This window comes from Odocoileus virginianus, chromosome 30 (genome assembly GCF_023699985.2).
Source record: "Odocoileus virginianus isolate 20LAN1187 ecotype Illinois chromosome 30, Ovbor_1.2, whole genome shotgun sequence".
In the NCBI taxonomy this organism is placed as follows: Eukaryota; Metazoa; Chordata; class Mammalia; order Artiodactyla; family Cervidae; genus Odocoileus; species Odocoileus virginianus.
In genome coordinates, this window is record NC_069703.1 from 22,103,973 (window position 1) to 22,120,081 (window position 16,109).

Here is a 16,109-nt window from a genome sequence, read left to right on the forward strand (position 1 = left end):
GATAGGGAGTTAGGAGAAAAAGAGAGGCATTAAGTATTTTTTACAGCAGTAAACCATAAGGAATTGTCTTAATTCCAAGACTTCATCAGCATAAAAACTCATACTGAGGGAAACCCCCTCCAGACACTCCTTTGTCTACATCTGTTTCCAGGGCACACTTAACTCTTTCTCAAGGGTCCTCCTTCACCGTTATGGACGAAGGCCCACTGTAACTTCAGCCAAAGCCCATTGTAGGAGGACTTCAGCACGCTGAGGATGTGGGCTGGGAAAATGGGATCTAATCTCAATTGGTGCTAATTTGCTCCTTTGCCCAAAGATCCATACCTGGGAGGTGTAGATAAGCTGGGATGTAAACTTGAGAGCTGCAAAAGTGTTCTTAGAGAGACCTGGGTTTGAATCCAGGTTCCACTTAGTAGCTATGTGACTGAGTAGATTTCTTAATCTGAGCACCAGTGGCCTCATCTTTGGTTGGACATGACTCCACCTATCTCAAGGGGCTCTTAAAAGGAGTAGACAACAGATAAGTGCCTATCACATAGTAAGCATTTATAATGAGTGAAAAAGTTGGCTTAAAGCTCAACATTCAGAAAGCTAAGATAGTGGCATCTGGTCCCATCACTTCATGGCAAATAGATGGGGAGACGGTGGCAGACTTTTATGTTTTAGGGCTCCAAAATCATTGAAGATGGTGACTGCAGTGTGAAATTAAGACCCTTGCTCCTTGGAAGAAAAGTTACGACCTACGTAGACAGCATGTTAAAAAGCAGAGAAATCATTTTGCCAACAAAGGTCCGTCTAGTCAAAGCTATGGTTTTTTTAGTAGTCATGTATGGATGTGAGAGTTGGACTATAAAGAAAGCTGAGCACTGAAGAATTGATGCTTTTGAACTGTGGTATTGGAGAAGACCCTTGAGAGTCCCTTGGACTGCAAGGAGATCCAACCAGTTCATGCTAAAGGAAATCAGTCCTGATTATTCATTGAAAGGACTGATGCTGAAGCTGAAACTCCAATATTTTGGCCACCTGATTTGAAGAACTGATTCATTGGAAAAGACCTTGATGCTGGGAAAGATTGAAGGTGGGAGAAGGGGACGACAGAGGATGAGATGGTTGGATGGCATCACTGACTCAATGGAAATGAGTTTGAGTAAACTCCAGGAGTTGGTAATGGACGGGGAGGCCTGGCGTGCTGTGGTCCATGGGGTCACAAATAGACACAACTGAGTGACTGAACTGAACTGACTGATAATGCCTATGATTATAGTTGATAATGCTTTCTAATAAATCTTAGTTACATTCTTACACTCCCAAGGGGATAAGAAGGCAGCATAAACCAAGGTTATTCTGCTTTGGGTTTTTCAGATCCTCCCCAAAAATGGTGCTATTTTTTGCTGGTTGCCCTCATACTGCAGTTTGAGGTGAGGAAGGTGTTGGTGGGTATCTTCAAGTCTGGAGAAAGTGGGACCTGGAGAAGCTAAAAATCAGGAGCTTGGAGGGAAGACAAGACAGTAACAGGAAGTAGAAGTGTGGAACCAAAGGGCGGGAAATTGAAGCCAGGAAGAGGAAGTAACACCAGCTTCTGTGTCAGCCCACATATCCAGAGCTGCTTCTCCGCTGTTACCATTTCAGTTCCTTCAGTCTCATTCAAAGTAGGCCTGATGGACCCTCAGCCTCAGCCCAGCAGCCACAGAGGCCCAAGACCCAAGCCTGGGTCCATTCTTGGGGCTATTCTGAGTTCAAGCAATGCTGCCACCTTCTGGGGATTGCTAAAAGCACTGTTAAATTTCTGTGAGAGATCTGTCATTTATCCCTAACAGGAAGGACCAGTTTCCTCTGCTCATATAGCTGACTTAGGGCTTCCTCAATCTTGGTCACAGTATTGTGCCCACAACCCTCCAGAGACTCCCAGGGGCTCGTCTGCTGTTGCATTTGGGGAAGGTTGAACTGTTCGATAGCCACTCATCACCACTTTGCCTCTGTTCATCCAGTCAGTACCTCCCGACCCTCACCACCCAGTCCCAGACACCCAGGGTCAACAGAAAAGTTAAATGCTCAGGAGAACAGAGTGACTAAGGCAACCCAGGTGCATTTCCTGCCCCTGTCCACATCAGGCATCGTGATAACAGGACCTAAGGAGAGAAGAGGGACTGGGGTGAGGACTCTAGGGCCTGAAGAGTCAGCTGGTTGGAGCATCTGAAGACTTCCTGCATCAGAGCCCTCCTGTGAGCAAAGGAGAGAAGACTGCGGATGAGTCAGCCCCAGGGATTGATGGAACAGAGGAACCAGACGATCAAGTCAGGAACAAACAGCTGAGCGGAGGACAGAACCCAGGCTGCCCGACTCCTGCTCCCAGAGTTGTTCTTTACACGTCATCCCACACACTGTTTAGACAGAGCAGCGGAGAAGAAACAGACATCCTGGAGGCTGCCGGGAGGAGGCCAGGGCTGGGAACAGAGGGAGGTCTGTTTATTCTCGGCAGTTCAGGATCTGAGGGGCCCCACTCCACTTCTGTCCAGACCTCAGTCTGAACTCTCCCAGAGCCTCTTGACTTCTGCCCAACCAGAGGGCGTGGGGCTGGGAGCCATCCCCTGGAACGCTGCGTCCTCCTAGCCACCAGCTCCCTTGAGGACAGGCCTGAGACTGGATGCTTCTCCCACTTTTCGTCCAGAGGCCCTTCTCTCCAGGACCCCTGACTGCCGTGCAGAGTTGGCGGAGCCAGACCTCTCAGGCCTCCAACCCTTCAGGCCCAGATCTTCTTGGGAGAGAGCAGAGGACCCCTTGTTCCATCTTCATGTGCTCCTGAACGAGAAAGCTTTTCCTAATGTCTAACCTCCAGCTTTCTTGCTGAAGTTTTAGCCTGTTTTCTCCCATTTCAGGTCTCAAGAAAATGTAACTGCTTCTTCTCTCCCTCTCCCCAAAGTTACACTTGACACAAGATGGAAATCAGTGCTTCCTAGCCTTGAACTTGCCCTTCCTCTCACTCAGTTTCCTGTGTTTCCTTGTGAAGTGAAAGTGTCATTACTATCTTGCTATTCACAAGCTCTTCATCCACTTATTTCAATGGAATTCTCAGAGGGGACGTGCAGAGAAGGCCAGAAGTTCCTTTCGTTGACTGCTTCTGTGCCAACCACTGACCCAAGTCCTTACTACACTTTTTTTTGACCACACCACGTGGCATGTGGGATATACTCCAACTAGAGATTGAACCTGTGCCCCTGTAGTTGAAGGGTGGAGTCAACCCCTGGACCTCCAGGGAAGTCTCCCCACATTTTCTCATTTAGTCTTACATTAGATGAAAATGGTATGAGCCCCCATTTTAAGGATGAGGAAACTGAGGTAAGAGAATTTAATAATTTGCTCAAGTTTACACAGCCAGAAAAATAGGATCCAACTAGGATTCTTGAGATTTAAACCCAGGCCTTCTGATTCAAGCTTTGGCTGTTTCTCAGTCTTCATGGAGGAGAGAAGAAGGATGTCACTTGAGACCCCTCCCCCGTTAGGTGTCCAGCAGTGGGGTTTGTGCAGTTACACATATTATCCCATAAGACTCCTGGCAACACTGACTGATGCCTTGCCTTGTTCCCATTTTACAGGTGAGAAAATAGAGGCCCAGAGAGATGGCTTGCCCAGAGTCACACCCCCAGGGCCATTCATGCCTCTGAGCCCAAAACGTGACTCACAAAGCAAATGAGAAAAGTGTGGAATGACCCCAGATTCTAGAAGGCAAGGCTGGCTTTTATAAGCTGAAAGTTCCCATCAGGTGATAGGAAGGGAAGATAGCGAAGATTCTCAGATTCCAAAGGCCCCCACCACCACCACCATCAGACTGTACTCAGCAGACTGGCAGAATTACAGAGCTGGATGCGCTATCAGCTGACTGGCCACTGATATATTTATAAAATGTAAATATATCAGCTGGGAGGTGGGGAGGATGGACTAAATCTTTGTTGGTTAACTGGAATGCATTCCTCAGATTAGCTAAGCAGTAGCAGGCCAGAGAGCTCCAAGCTGCCTCCTTGGTGGCAAGCTATGTCCAGTGGCTGGAGACAGGGCCACTGGTACAGGAGGAGGACATGGAGGGGGTGGCGGGGGGAGCGGAGAAGGGAGGAAGCCTTCCCAGCACAGCAGCTCAGGGTGTGTCAGGCCCCACCCCCAGAGGCGGGGCCAGGCTGGGTCCCACCAGCCTCAGCTCCATCCCAGGCAAGGGCAGAGCCAGGGCAGCAGAGAGCTGGGGGCCCTGCTGTCTCCACACAGTGGAGGTACCATGACCTCAATGGTCAGGACACCAGACATCGCCAGAAGCCCTGCAGCGCTGGCCGGGACAGCTCCCTGACACTCGGAGGGGAGCCCAGCCTGGGCAAGCCACACCTGTCACCTACAGTCATGTGAGTAGCTACCTAACCCTAACCCTAGCCCCCACCCGGCCCCTGGACCACACCTGGAGACTTCAGCCTCAGGGCCTGAAGAGGCCATTGCACCCAGCCCAAACCACCAGAGCCTCCAGGTTGGGACTGCTGAGATGTACTGCCCCCCCCCCCACCCCCCCCACGCAGGGCTGACCCTGCCTGCCTTTCTTGCTGCTCTGGTGGAGGTGGGGTGGGAGACTCACTCCCAGAGAAGAGCTGGGAGCTCCAGCCTGTGATTCCAGAGTCCAGGTTTGAAGTTTCAGGACCCTGAGATCTCCCGGAGTTTGAACAAGTTAATAGTGCGGGGATGAAGGGGAACAGAAACCAGAGGGCCGCTGGAAGGGAAGGATGTTCCCAGCAGAGGGCACTGGGGGACACTGAGGAAGAGGAACCAGGCTGAGGGTAAAGGGGTGCAATGGCCTGGGGACCTGGGGGAGCTGGGAATAGAAGGGGCAGCATCTCCTGTGCTCAGGGTGGCCTTGAGGCCCTTCGACCCTCTCACTCCAGGGAGGGGGCAGGTAGGAATCCTTCCCTTATTGACTTTGATCCTAGCAACAGCAGCTGCTCCCCTGTTGACAGAAGCAGGAGTTTCCCACAGGGCCCAGGCAGGACACCCCCTCCCTCATCCCCTTGATGTGGCAGTAGGGCCAGGGCATGGGAGGCCTGGGACAGGTCAGAGCCACAGAGAGGCCAGGCCCTGCCCAGCAGCTCCCCCTCCATCTCTGGGCTCACACCAGCCCCCCTTGCCCTCCACACTCACTGCCAACCCTCCCCGTCCCTCAGCAACTCTTCCCCTCCTCCAGTTCCCAGGAAAGGCCCCGTTGCTAGCTGCTAGCCTGGTGCGGACGTCAAGTTTATGGGCTGGAAGTCCTACCCGGAGGCTGCTCACTGAAGTGTAACCAGCCACAAGGCGGATGGAAGGGAGGTGCTGGGGATAGGGCAACCCCTTGGTGCTGCTAACTCAGTGAGCCCTGCCTCAGACTGACTTCTGCCCCACCCCACCCCCACCCCCACCCCCACCCCCAATCCCTGTAACCTACCACCTTTTAAGACACTGGTGCCAACCAGCCTGCAAGCATCTGAAGACAGGGACCACTCTCCATTTATATCCACCCCGCCCCCCGCACCCCAGCCCTAGCCCCTGGTCCAGGGCCCACCCATGACCCAAAGGAGACTGTCAGCTGTTGGCTGGCCAGAGGACCACTACACACCAGCCAGATTCCATCCTATCCCTTTAGCTGATTTAGAGGCCTCACCTGGTGGAGGCAGGGGTGGTCCAAATGCTGTGGGGATGGGTGAGTCTAACCCGAGGCATAAACACAGCTGCCCAGAGAGGATCAGGCAGGTAACAGAAATGGGTGAAAGGGCTGGGTGGGGACTATAGGGAGCTTTCTGAAGGCAGTGACCGCTCAACTCTAGCTGGTTGCTACTACATAAGCCCTCATTTTTTTTTTAACCAAAAATATTAATTTTTATGTAAATTTTAATTGGCAATTCATTGGAGGAAAAATGTGTATCAGCAAACAGGATATGGTCCACAGTCCATTGGTCTACAACCTCTGGATAGCTTCCCTGATGGTTCAGATGTAAAGAAATCTGCCTGCCAATGCAGGAGACTTGGGTTCAGTCCCTGGGTGGGGAATAGCTCAATAGTTCAATGGAGAAGGGACTAGAGCTACCCACTCCAGTATTCTGGCCTGGGAAATCCCATGGACAGAGCAGCCTGGTGACCTACAGTCCCTGGGGTCACAAAGAATCGGATATGACTTAGCGATGAAACAACAGCAACTTGCCGAGAGAGGACAGTGATCCGCAGCCCCATCCTAACTCCAGCCACCCCATCTTCCGACCAGGCACGCCTGCTGCTGCTCCAGGTCTCCCCCGTCCTCAGGCCCAAGATGACACCCAACAGCACCAAGGAGGTGCCCAGCCCCGTTCCTGCAGGGGCCCTGGGGCTCTCCCTGGCCCTGGCAAGTCTCATCGTCGCTGCCAACCTGCTCCTGGCCCTGGGCATCGCCGGGGACCGCCGCCTGCGCAGCCCGCCCGCTGGCTGCTTCTTCCTAAGCCTGCTGCTGGCAGGGCTGCTCACCGGGCTGGCGCTGCCTGCGCTGCCCGCCCTGTGGAGCCAGAGCCGCCGGGGCTACTGGTCCTGCCTCTTCCTCTACTTGGCTCCCAACTTCTGCTTCCTCTCCCTGCTCGCCAACCTCCTGCTGGTGCACGGGGAGCGCTACATGGCCGTGCTGCGGCCCCTGCGGCCCCGCGGGAGCATGAGGCTGGCCCTGCTCCTCACCTGGGCTGCCCCCCTGCTCTTTGCCAGCCTGCCTGCCCTGGGCTGGAACCACTGGGCCCCTGGTGGCAACTGCAGCTCCAAGGCCGTCTTCCCAGCCCCCTACCTCTACCTCGAAATCTATGGGCTCCTGCTGCCAGCCGTGGGCGCGGCCGCCCTCCTCTCGGTCCGCGTGCTGGTCACCGCACACCGCCAGCTGCAGGACATACGCCGGCTGGAGCGGGCCGTGTGCCGCGGGGCGCCCTCGGCCCTAGCCCGGGCCCTCACCTGGCGGCAGGCCAGGGCGCAGGCCGGGGCCACGTTGCTCTTTGGGCTGTGCTGGGGGCCCTACGTGGCCACCCTACTGCTCTCTGTCCTGGCCTTTGAGCAGCGCCCACCGCTGGGGCCTGGAACTCTGCTGTCCCTCATCTCACTGGGCAGCGCCAGTGCGGCGGCTGTGCCCGTGGCCATGGGGCTGGGTGATCAGCGCTACACGGCCCCCTGGAGGGCGGCTGCCCAGAGGTGGCTCCAGATGCTGCGGGGCAGACCCCAGGGCAGTCCTGGCCCCAGCACCGCCTACCATACCAGCAGCCAAAGCAGCGTGGACCTCGACTTGAACTAGAGGGAGGGCCTCTGCTCATTCCCACCAGAAGCATCCATCCATCTTGGCTGCCAAGCCCGTCTCCACATGTCCCCACGGCTCTGGATCATGGATCAGAGAGTGTCCCTGTATGACCCCACTCTGACTGAATAAAGCTCCCCTGGCCCAGGTGATGGTTATCTCATTCCATGTCTTAGCCAGGGAGGGACAGGTGAACAGTTGGGGAAAGAACCTAGAGGATCCAGGGAGATTCCATGTCTTAGCCAGGGAGGGACAGGTGAACAGCTGGGGAAAGAACCTAGAGGATCCAGGGAGATTCCATGTCTTAGCCAGGGAGGGACAGGTGAACAGCTGGGGAAAGAACCTAGAGGATATATATCCAGGGAGATTCCTGATAGGCAGGCAGTTGTAGGTGAGGGCGGTGAGTTGAGGAACCCTGAAATCCAGCAGAGGGGGAGGGTAGCAACACCCTGACACGGCCCTCACTAGTTCCTCCTCACGTCCAGCCACAAAATCCACACAGACACGTCTCTGGGAAGTATATTTTATTTACATTTTTAAAATCTGTTAACTAACATCTCTTCCTCCTTTCCACCCCCAGAGACTTGGGAAGGGAAAGAACGGGAACTTCAAAGACCTACTCCCCACATACAAACACACACCCCCATGGCTCACACCAGCAAAGGAAGTGAAAGAGAAAGAGGTCTGAACCTCCCTCTGAAGTATCTGCCAGGTCTGGGCGAGGGGGAGGGGAGGGGGGGAAGGAGGGGCCTGAGGGGTGGGTTTCTTAAGAGAAGGAAGAGACAGAGAGGGAGCAAGTCAGTTTGAAGGGGTTGGAAAGTAGTCCGAGGCCCCTCCCCTCCTCTTCCCTCCTACCCGACCGCCTCTGCTGTGGGGGGTCTCCCTGCGCCCCCTCCACACCAGACACAAAGCAGATGATGCAGCTGTTAGCGGTCAGGTCTCTGGACACAAAATACTTTTGCTTTGTGGTCTCCCGACGTGGTCACCACCAAGGAAGCATCTCTGTGGACAGAAAGCATGGTTGGAAAGGACAGGCCCACCCCAAGCCCACCACCCAGGGGCACTTTGGGGGGGCTCTTCCAGTGTATCCCCAACTCTAGACCACTAGTGCCTGGAGCTGGGCTGACCAGCCCACATCCAGTGAACACTCCTGAAGCCAGCCATCAGCCTGGGAATCAGAGGAGAGCTGCCCGCATGGGGGAGGCAGTCTCAGCCCCTGAGCCCAAGAGTGAGATGAGAGGCCACACCACCAACAGAGGATGACTCCCGCAGGCCCCAGCACGGCTGCCTAGGCAGGCCCAGGCCTTGGGTCCTAGCTTCCTTTAGCAACCCTCCCACATTTTAAGGGCCCCCAATGCTACTCTCACCTTCCAAATATGCAGAGACCCCAGCCCTTGCCCAAGTCACTTACTTGCTGAGGGCAAAGTCCAGGATCTCAGCTGTGTGGCCCCGGTAGTCAGTAAGCAGGCGGCCGGTCCGAGCATCCCAGAGGCGCACGATGCCGTCCAGGCTGCAAGTGTAAACCACGGCGGTGCCTGCCTCCCACAGCAGCTGCACGATGCCCGACTGCAGAAGGGTACACAGAAGTGGGGTGAGTCAGGGGCATCTGCTTCCAACTCTCAAGGAGGGAGGGAGGGATAATGGACCATAGGGAGGACTGGACAGGAGCCAGGTCTAGGGCAGATGCTCCCAGAGAACCTGGGCTTCCCCACAGCCTGTACCTGGTGCTGACACTGGTGCCTGAGGGTCTGTGTGGACAGGTCATAGATGGCCAAGGTCCCATCCAGGTAGCCAACAGCTGCCAGGGGCATCCTGGGCAGAAGAAAGCATCACGATGGCTCGTGGAGGGACCTGCACTCGGTGCCCTCTGTCCTTCCTGGTCCCCTAGCCCAGCCTCCTCCCCCAAGCCCCCTGCTCCTGTGTCCAGGCTGAGGCCACGCTCACACTCACACACTGCAGAAGCCCAAGGACTCCACGGAGTTGGACTCACTCTCCTCCCCTTCTCCCAGGCTTGGCTGAGAGGCCACAGTCTCAGGTCTGAAAACGCCCACCACCTACGAGCCAGAGGAGAGGATCAGAAGAGGGCCTGGAAACGTGGTTCTCCAGTAAGAGAAGAAAGGCACTGGGGCGAGGAGGCTGAGTGAAGAAAAAGAGAAGAAACGGAGGAGACGCAGAGAGCCCCACAGCCAGGCTTCCAGGCCCCACTCACCTTGCCGGTGGTGGCACTGACCAGCTTGGCCTGGCAGTCCACAGAGCCAGTGAGGATCAGGCTGCCATCCTGGTTGGCAGCGACACAGGTCAGAGGGCCCTGGTGACCCTCGGTCCCTAGGATGAAGCAGCGGGGAAAGTCAGGCTTCATCCTGACCCAGGTCTCGGCCCTTTCCCCACAAAGGCCTAGGTTAACACCTCCCCCACCTCTGATACCTTTTAGTACGTGGATAGAGTTTCCCTGCTTCAGGTCCCAAATCCTGATGGTGCCATCTTCATAGCCGACCACAGCGCGCTTCCCTAAAGGATCAGAGATGCAGGTGAAGAGAAGACAACCAGCACAGACACATCAGCGCATCGGGCAAGAGAAGAGGGAGGCAGGCAAGGAAGCGAGGGAACAGACAGGGCCCCAGGGGAGACCCAATTCCGGGTGAGAAAGGGAGAGCTGTTTGCTCTGGTCCTGGGAGATCAGTGCTCCCAACAGCAGACCTCGGAGTTTGCTGACCACGGCCCAGGAGGGTGCCAGGCAGGTGTGGAACCCAGACCCCACCTGTCCACACTCAGGGATGCCGCTCTCACCATCAGGGAGGACTCGGCCGCAGGTGGCCGGGCAGTTGGGGCCTTGGAAGGTCTTGCAGTCACCAGTCGGAACCTTCCACATCCAGGTGTTGCCATCAGCCGTGCCCGCCAGGAGGACAGGTGCCCGAGGGTGCCATTCCATCCACTGGGCAGAGACAAAGGCTCAACAGGGGTTCTCCTCACCCCATCTCACCTAGGAGTCTGCCCCCGGAGCCCCACCAAGCTCTCCCTGCTTCTGAGTCAGTCAGTGGAGACATCCCAGGGGATGAGCCCAGACACTCCTGCTGTCCTCCGGGAGAGCACTGGCTCAGAGCTGGCTTGATCTGCTCAAGGAGGCGTGGCCCCTGAGCTCTCCCCACTCTGCCCGGCCCTCGGAGTTGAATCCCACTGTGACGATCTCACCTCTAGATCTCCTGCTTCAAAAGACCAGACCTCCTCCTTTGTGTCCACCTGCCACACTTTTAAGAGACCACTCATATCCCCTGTGGCCACTAGGGTGGAGTCGTGGCTGAAGCCAGCACAGGTCACAGAGTCCTTATGGCCTGCAGAGAGTGGGCAGAGAGAGGAGAGAAATGTCAGAGCACCTGGTGCTGGGGATACAGGACCCAGGCATCCGGCCCCCAGAAAGTACCTGCTGGGAAAAAAGGATGAGTCCCCACAGAACAGGTAACCAAACTCACAGCTGCTGCAGGAGCCAACACCCCCAGCTCTCCCCAGGCGAGACACTCCTGGGCCCCCAGCTGACCACGTGTAGCCCAGACCTATGTCTTCCCCGTTCTGTCCACAGCACACCTCTGCCTGAAACATCCACAGCCTTCTTCCCACCCCTATTCTCCGTCACTAGTGTCGCCTCCTCCAGGTCTTTCCCTGACTCCCTCAGCTAATCAGTGTCTCCCTCCCCCACGCCCACAACAGACTAGGATATTCTTTGGGGCTCTTGGGCCAAGCATAGAGCTGGCAAAACAGGGGTCAATAAATGGCTATTGGATGCACAACCACTGCAGGCCAGCCCCCTAAGACCTGCAAAGAGGCAAGACTTCACCGAGCCTCCTCACCTGCACACTCAAAGAGCAGTTCCCCATCGCTGAGCCTCCACACGAAGGCTTTGTCGTCTTCGCCTCCTGTCACTGCCAAGGTGTTGGTCTTGGGGTCCAGGCTCACACAGAACACTGATGCTGTCCCAAGAGACATTCCAAGAGTAAGGAGGTGGGGCTCCCACCTAGAGTCCTGTCCTTCAGGACCTTTGGGGAGCCCACCCCCTTCCACCTAAAGCAACATGTCTTTCCTCCTGGAAAAGAAGGGTGCGTCCAAGACCTTCTAAGTTTCAAACACTCAGTTGTTGGAGAAGTCCCTCCCCAAGCTTGCCAAACTCTAAGTCCCTCCCCAGGACACATCGCTCTCCTGTGTTCTTCCCTTCATCCCACACTTATGTGGTGGACAAGAGGAGAGAACGTGTGCAGGGCTTACAGTTCTCAGAGTGGGGTGTCACCAGGTTGGGGGCTGAGTGAGGAAAGCCTGTGTTACTGGTTCCTTATCAAGAGTTAATATTTAAAAGGATTATCCAAAAGGTGAACCAAAAGGTACTATTACCGCTAATTCAGAGTAAAGAAACTTTTATCAATGACAACTTTTTAAAAGGAAACTAAAGCCCAGAGATGTCAATAAAGATCATAAACAACCAAGTAGCAGAGACAGGATTTGAACCCAAGTGTGTCTCAACCGACTCCAGGAGCCAACAGCTCCTCCACCACAAAAGCAACATTTTCCCACTGCTACACAGTGGATGATGCTCAAATGTCCACCTGGACTGAACTTAGGACAGATCTCCCCAGGGACCTACCAGAATGCAATGCAAAAGTGACCTCGCTGTCGTCGGGGCCCTCCATGCTGCCGACCACCCCTTCCTGGGGTTCCAGAACCCAGCCCTCCTCATTGCCCTCTTCTTCTTCCTCTTCCTCAAAGTCCACATCTTCCATCTCCTGGACCAGATCGTCTGCTTTTGGGAGAGGGTTAACAGACGGTGTGCGGCAGGCGGTAAGAGGGATGGCAAGTGTGGGGAGGCCCGAGGCTGGGGTGGTCATGTGGCGAGAGGGCAAGGTGAGGTCAGACAGGAGAGGTGAAGTGGGGGGTGAGAGGCGACAGGGAGGAGGGGGCGTGCGGAACGGAGGACTGGAGAGCTCTGAGGACCTGGGGTTGGCCAGAGACCGTGTGGGAAGGGAGGACCGAGGGAATGATGGGAAGGGGGTGTGTGAGGGGAAGGGCCAGGGGAGGCGTCAGGGGAACCCCCACCCCGGGCCAGGCCTGAGAACTAAGTGTGGGGTTAGGGGAGAGGGGAAGGGCGAAGGAGGTAGGTAGGAATGACAGGTGGGTGGGGTAGGGTGGGGAGCAGAGGGGGGAGAAGCCGGGGTCAAAGGCCAGGGGTAAGAGCCTCTTGTCCCATGGCCTGAGGATCCGCAGCTCTTACCCGGGTCCGGCGGACCAGGATCCAGTTCTACCACCTCGATAATCTCTTCATCACCATGGAAGCTTAGAGTCTCCAACGGGGGGGTGTCAGCAGCGGCCCCGCTCTCCGATTCGGACTCCATGCGGCGCAAGCGGCGGACCCACTTCTCTGGGCCCAAACGCCTCCCAGAGTCAGCTCTGCGCGACGACGCGGAACTCGGGCCCCTCCTCCCGGGAGGAAGTAGGCGTAGGCCACTCCCCCGGCAGGGAGAGCGACGGGCTCTTGACCAATAGCGAAGGGGGTGGACCGGCTGATTCACCAATCACAGGACAGAAGAGGGAGACGAGGCCGAGGCGTGGCGAGGAGAACCCAAACTCCGCCCGACCTGACTCCGCCCCCAACAGGAGGGAAACAAGCGAGCGTGCGCGCTTCCGGGGCTCTCCTGGGAAGAGTAGTTCTCCTGGGTCCGCTGCTTGGGCTTCTGGGAGATGTAGTTTCTGATTTGTAGGCTGGACGGATACAGCGGGGGAGGCCCCTTACGCAAACTACAATTCCCAGCGGGGACTGCGGTGAAGGGGGGGGTGGGATCTGAACATGGCGGCGGTGGTAGCTGCTACGGCGCTGAAGGGCCGGGGGGCGAGAAATGCCCGCGTCCTCCGGGGTAAGGAGAGGGACCCCGGGGAGGGCAAGACTGCAGGAGATGCCCTTTTTTTCATATCCCGCTAAGCTGTAGCAGGAGTTCAGGGCTGTCGATTGCTGCCCGCATCCCTCTGCAGGATTTTAAAGAGTCTGGGGGCTAAAAGATGCTCTTTAAAAGTCACCCAGTCCATCCCTCAGCCTTCCGGTTACACGACACCTCTGGGGTCTTTCACGGAAAGGGAGCCTCGAGGAAGCCTTTTAGACTCCCGCGCTCCAGGTGTTTCACACTCACCGCAGTGCAGAGGAAAAGAGCCCTGGGCTTTTGGAGGCTTGGGTTCTAGCCCCGGATAATTAGCAGTTCGACCTTGGGCGAAGCAGTTCGTCTCCTGGGGCTTCAGTTTCCTCTTCTATAAAATGAGGGGATGGAGTAGACTACCTTTAAGCTCCCCTTCCAGTGCTAACGTTCTGCAGTTTGCAAGCCATTTCTCGGATTTTCTTTCATATGTCTCACGCGAGCCCCACTGCAGTCCCCTCACATCCTGAGGTCCGAGGAGATGAAGAATAGCGAAGCTCGCTCTCCCGGCACCAGGGTGATGAGCCCGCAGTGACGTGGAAGCGGCTTTCAAAGGTGCCACCTCGATGGCGATTTTCCCATTTCTCTCTGGACTCTTCCAGGCACCTGTTACTCCAAATTGCAGTCACTCCCCTTCCTCAGATCTCAGTCACTCCTCCCTAGGCTTTCTTCTCCTCTTCTCTTAACTGACCTTCCTTGTCTCCATTCACAGGGATTCTGTCAGGAGCCGCTGCTAACAAGGCTTCGCAGAACAGGAGCCGGGCACTGCAAAGCCACAGCTCCCCAGAGTGCAAGGAGGAGCCTGAGCCCCTCTCCCCTGAACTGGAATACATCCCCAGAAAGAGGGGCAAGAACCCCATGAAAGCTGTGGGACTAGCCTGGTAAGTTTTAACTAACTCTTTGCCCACCAATGGGGAGTGGCACCAGGGGCGGGTGGGACCCAGAAACTTCTCCAAGTTTCAGGTGATGAACTGAATCCAGGGTTGCCGGGACAGAATGGCTGGGTGTGAGGACTGGAATCTCAGAGGACTGGAGCAGGGGAGGGAGGTGGCAACGTCTGAAACTGGAGAGAGAGTGGGTTTTCTGTGCACTGAGCTGAGCTAATCTGATTCAGATTTGGGTCTATGGCCTCATCCTCTCTTTTGGGAGCTTGGGGCAGGACCCAATTGAGGTTTTAATTGAGATCATGCAAGATTATGTTAGTTATACAGTAGTAGCACCTATAAGATGTTCAGTGAATTGTTATTTGGATTTGATTCTGATCTTAATACATTGCTGTTGTTCAGTCGCTCAGTCGTGTCCAACTCTTTGCGACCCCATGGATGGAGCATGCCAGGCTTGAGCAATATTAAAAGCAGGGAGAAATTAATATTTTTTTTTGCAGCACCCAAGGTGTGCCAGTACTTTACTGTGTATTGTTTTAGTCTTTCTGAGATAAATAGGACATCCCTGTTTTACAGAGGGGGGAACTGAGGCTCAGAGCTGGATTTTCACCAGGTCTTATAACTCCACGCCCTTTCCCCACACTGAAGTGCCTCCCACATAGCAGTTGCTCAGGTTAAGGAGAGTCAGGGATGGGGTGTGGGGTGGTTTAGGCAGAGGGAACTTTTGCCAAGACTTGGAGAGGTAGAGAATGGGCTGTCTGGAGAACCCTGCACAGTTGTTATGGCAGGCTGGCAGGGCTCATGCTGAGGAGTGTCAAACTAAAGGGAAAAGGAATGACAAGGTGGGCAGAGACCCAACCACAGGCCTTTTATGCCGCCAAGGAGTTTGAACTTGGCCAGGAAGTGACAGAGAACTGTAGCGGGGTTTTGAGCAGGGCAGTGGCAGGATCCGATTCACACGGGGCCTTCCAGCAGCCAACACTGAGGCTGAATAGATGCAAGTAGTATTGCAGTGTTGGTGCAGTTGAAGCTGGAATGAGGTTCTGCCCAGCTCCTCTGGCTGAGGCTAGGCCCCTCCCCAAATGCCATGCACATCTCCCCACCCCTAGGGCCATCGGCTTCCCCTGTGGTATCCTCCTCTTCATCCTCACCAAGCGGGAAGTGGACAAGGACCGTTTGAAGCAGATGAAGGCTCGGCAGAACATGCGGGCATCCAACACGGGCGAGTATGAGAGCCAGAGGTTCAGGGCCTCCTCCCGTCATGCACCATCTCCTGAAGCTGGGTCGGGGGTGCAGTCATGAGGAGCACTGAAACCCTCCCCTAAACTCTACTGACTGTGGCCTCCAGACTCTCCAGTCCTTTCTGGTCCTTGCCTCTGAGGCCCACCAGAGGGCGCATGAAGCCCAGGCTCCTGCCAACCCCATTCCTCCTGAAAAACCAGCCAAAGGCGAATAAAGTTACTGAGTGGAAAGGAACCAGGACCGGGTTTGTGAGTCCCCTGGGATGGGAGGGGTACTGGGTGGGGTTGGTTACTCCTCTGTACTCCCTCTCACAGAAGCCTCAGTGTTCTAGGCTGAATAGTTGGTGAAACCACAGAGACTTAAGTACAAGCCTAGGCTCAGGCCCTGGGGAGTGAGCCCTGAGCTGCTGGCCAGGAGGGAGGGGTTCCACTCAGCCTAAACAAATAATAAAGAGAATCAAAGGGTGTTCAGGGTGTGGAGTTTTAAAAAAACACTTAATCTTCCTGGCTGAGTCCAAATGACTCAACCTCTCTGGGCCTCAGTTTCCTTGTTTGTAAGAGGGATTGAACTAGTGACTTCTAAGGTAGGAATTCTAAACCTGAACATTGTGGTCCATTCCCACCCCCACCCCCATATGCAAAATTGTGTGTACACATACAGCTTTGACAGGAAGAGCATTTATAGCTCTCCTGTGCTTTTGTAAAGGGTCCATGATATAGAAAGGTCATGTGCTATGGATCTGAGCAG

The 16,109-nt window shown here is 55.4% G+C and overlaps 3 protein-coding genes across 6 annotated transcripts in view; 2 read left to right on the forward strand and 1 right to left on the reverse strand.

Moving 5' to 3' along the window:
• The first annotated feature begins 3,973 nt into the window (after positions 1–3,973).
• GPBAR1 (G protein-coupled bile acid receptor 1) lies at positions 3,974–7,443 on the forward strand. 2 transcript variants are annotated; one of them, XM_020868899.2, is made up of 2 exons: positions 3,974–4,385; positions 6,260–7,443. In XM_020868899.2, exon 2 carries the CDS (start codon positions 6,305–6,307, stop codon positions 7,292–7,294), a length of 990 nt encoding a protein of 329 aa, XP_020724558.2. In that variant the 5' UTR covers positions 3,974–4,385; positions 6,260–6,304; the 3' UTR covers positions 7,295–7,443. The 2 variants fall into 2 exon arrangements, with proteins under 2 accessions (XP_020724558.2, XP_020724561.2); XM_020868902.2 differs by lacking the exon at positions 3,974–4,385 and adding an exon at positions 4,418–4,924.
• Positions 7,444–7,805: 362 nt separating this feature from the next.
• On the reverse strand, positions 7,806–12,747 carry AAMP (angio associated migratory cell protein). Of its 2 annotated transcripts, none has more exons than XM_020868904.2 (11): positions 12,546–12,747; positions 11,922–12,074; positions 11,137–11,256; positions 10,484–10,623; positions 10,082–10,226; positions 9,719–9,802; positions 9,504–9,619; positions 9,245–9,348; positions 9,016–9,106; positions 8,706–8,860; positions 7,806–8,296 (listed from the first exon to the last, which is right to left on the reverse strand). In XM_020868904.2, the coding sequence occupies exons 1-11, from the start codon at positions 12,664–12,666 to the stop codon at positions 8,221–8,223; spliced, it is 1,305 nt and encodes a 434-aa protein (XP_020724563.1). In that variant the 5' UTR covers positions 12,667–12,747; the 3' UTR covers positions 7,806–8,220. The 2 variants fall into 2 exon arrangements, with proteins under 2 accessions (XP_020724563.1, XP_020724562.1); XM_020868903.2 differs by having other exon boundaries at positions 11,922–12,077.
• A 331-nt stretch (positions 12,748–13,078) lies between these two features.
• The window catches only part of PNKD (PNKD metallo-beta-lactamase domain containing), a 69,155-nt gene continuing 66,124 nt past the window's right edge, over positions 13,079–16,109 (forward strand). The window contains exons 1-3 of one of the 2 annotated variants that reach the window (XM_020868908.2): positions 13,079–13,185; positions 13,949–14,117; positions 15,230–15,596. In XM_020868908.2, the coding sequence (XP_020724567.1) occupies positions 13,119–13,185; positions 13,949–14,117; positions 15,230–15,422 (429 nt within the window). In that variant the 5' untranslated portion in view covers positions 13,079–13,118 and the 3' untranslated portion in view covers positions 15,423–15,596. Of the gene's footprint in view, positions 13,186–13,948; positions 14,118–15,229; positions 15,597–16,109 lie in introns of those variants that run through there. The other variant, XM_070458631.1, reaches the window with a different exon arrangement.

Coding starts and splice junctions, on each gene's coding strand:
- GPBAR1 (XM_020868899.2), top strand. CDS start 6,305: ATGACACCCAACAGCACCAAGGAGGTGCCCAGCCCCGTTCCTGCAGGG.
- AAMP (XM_020868903.2), bottom strand. CDS start 12,666: ATGGAGTCCGAATCGGAGAGCGGGGCCGCTGCTGACACCCCCCCGTTG. Junction 12,078..12,545: donor TCCTGGTCCGCCGGACCCGG/GTAAGAGCTGCG, acceptor CTCTCCCAAAAG/CAGACGATCTGGTCCAGGAG. Junction 10,227..10,483: donor TTGAAGCAGGAGATCTAGAG/GTGAGATCGTCA, acceptor GTCTCTGCCCAG/TGGATGGAATGGCACCCTCG.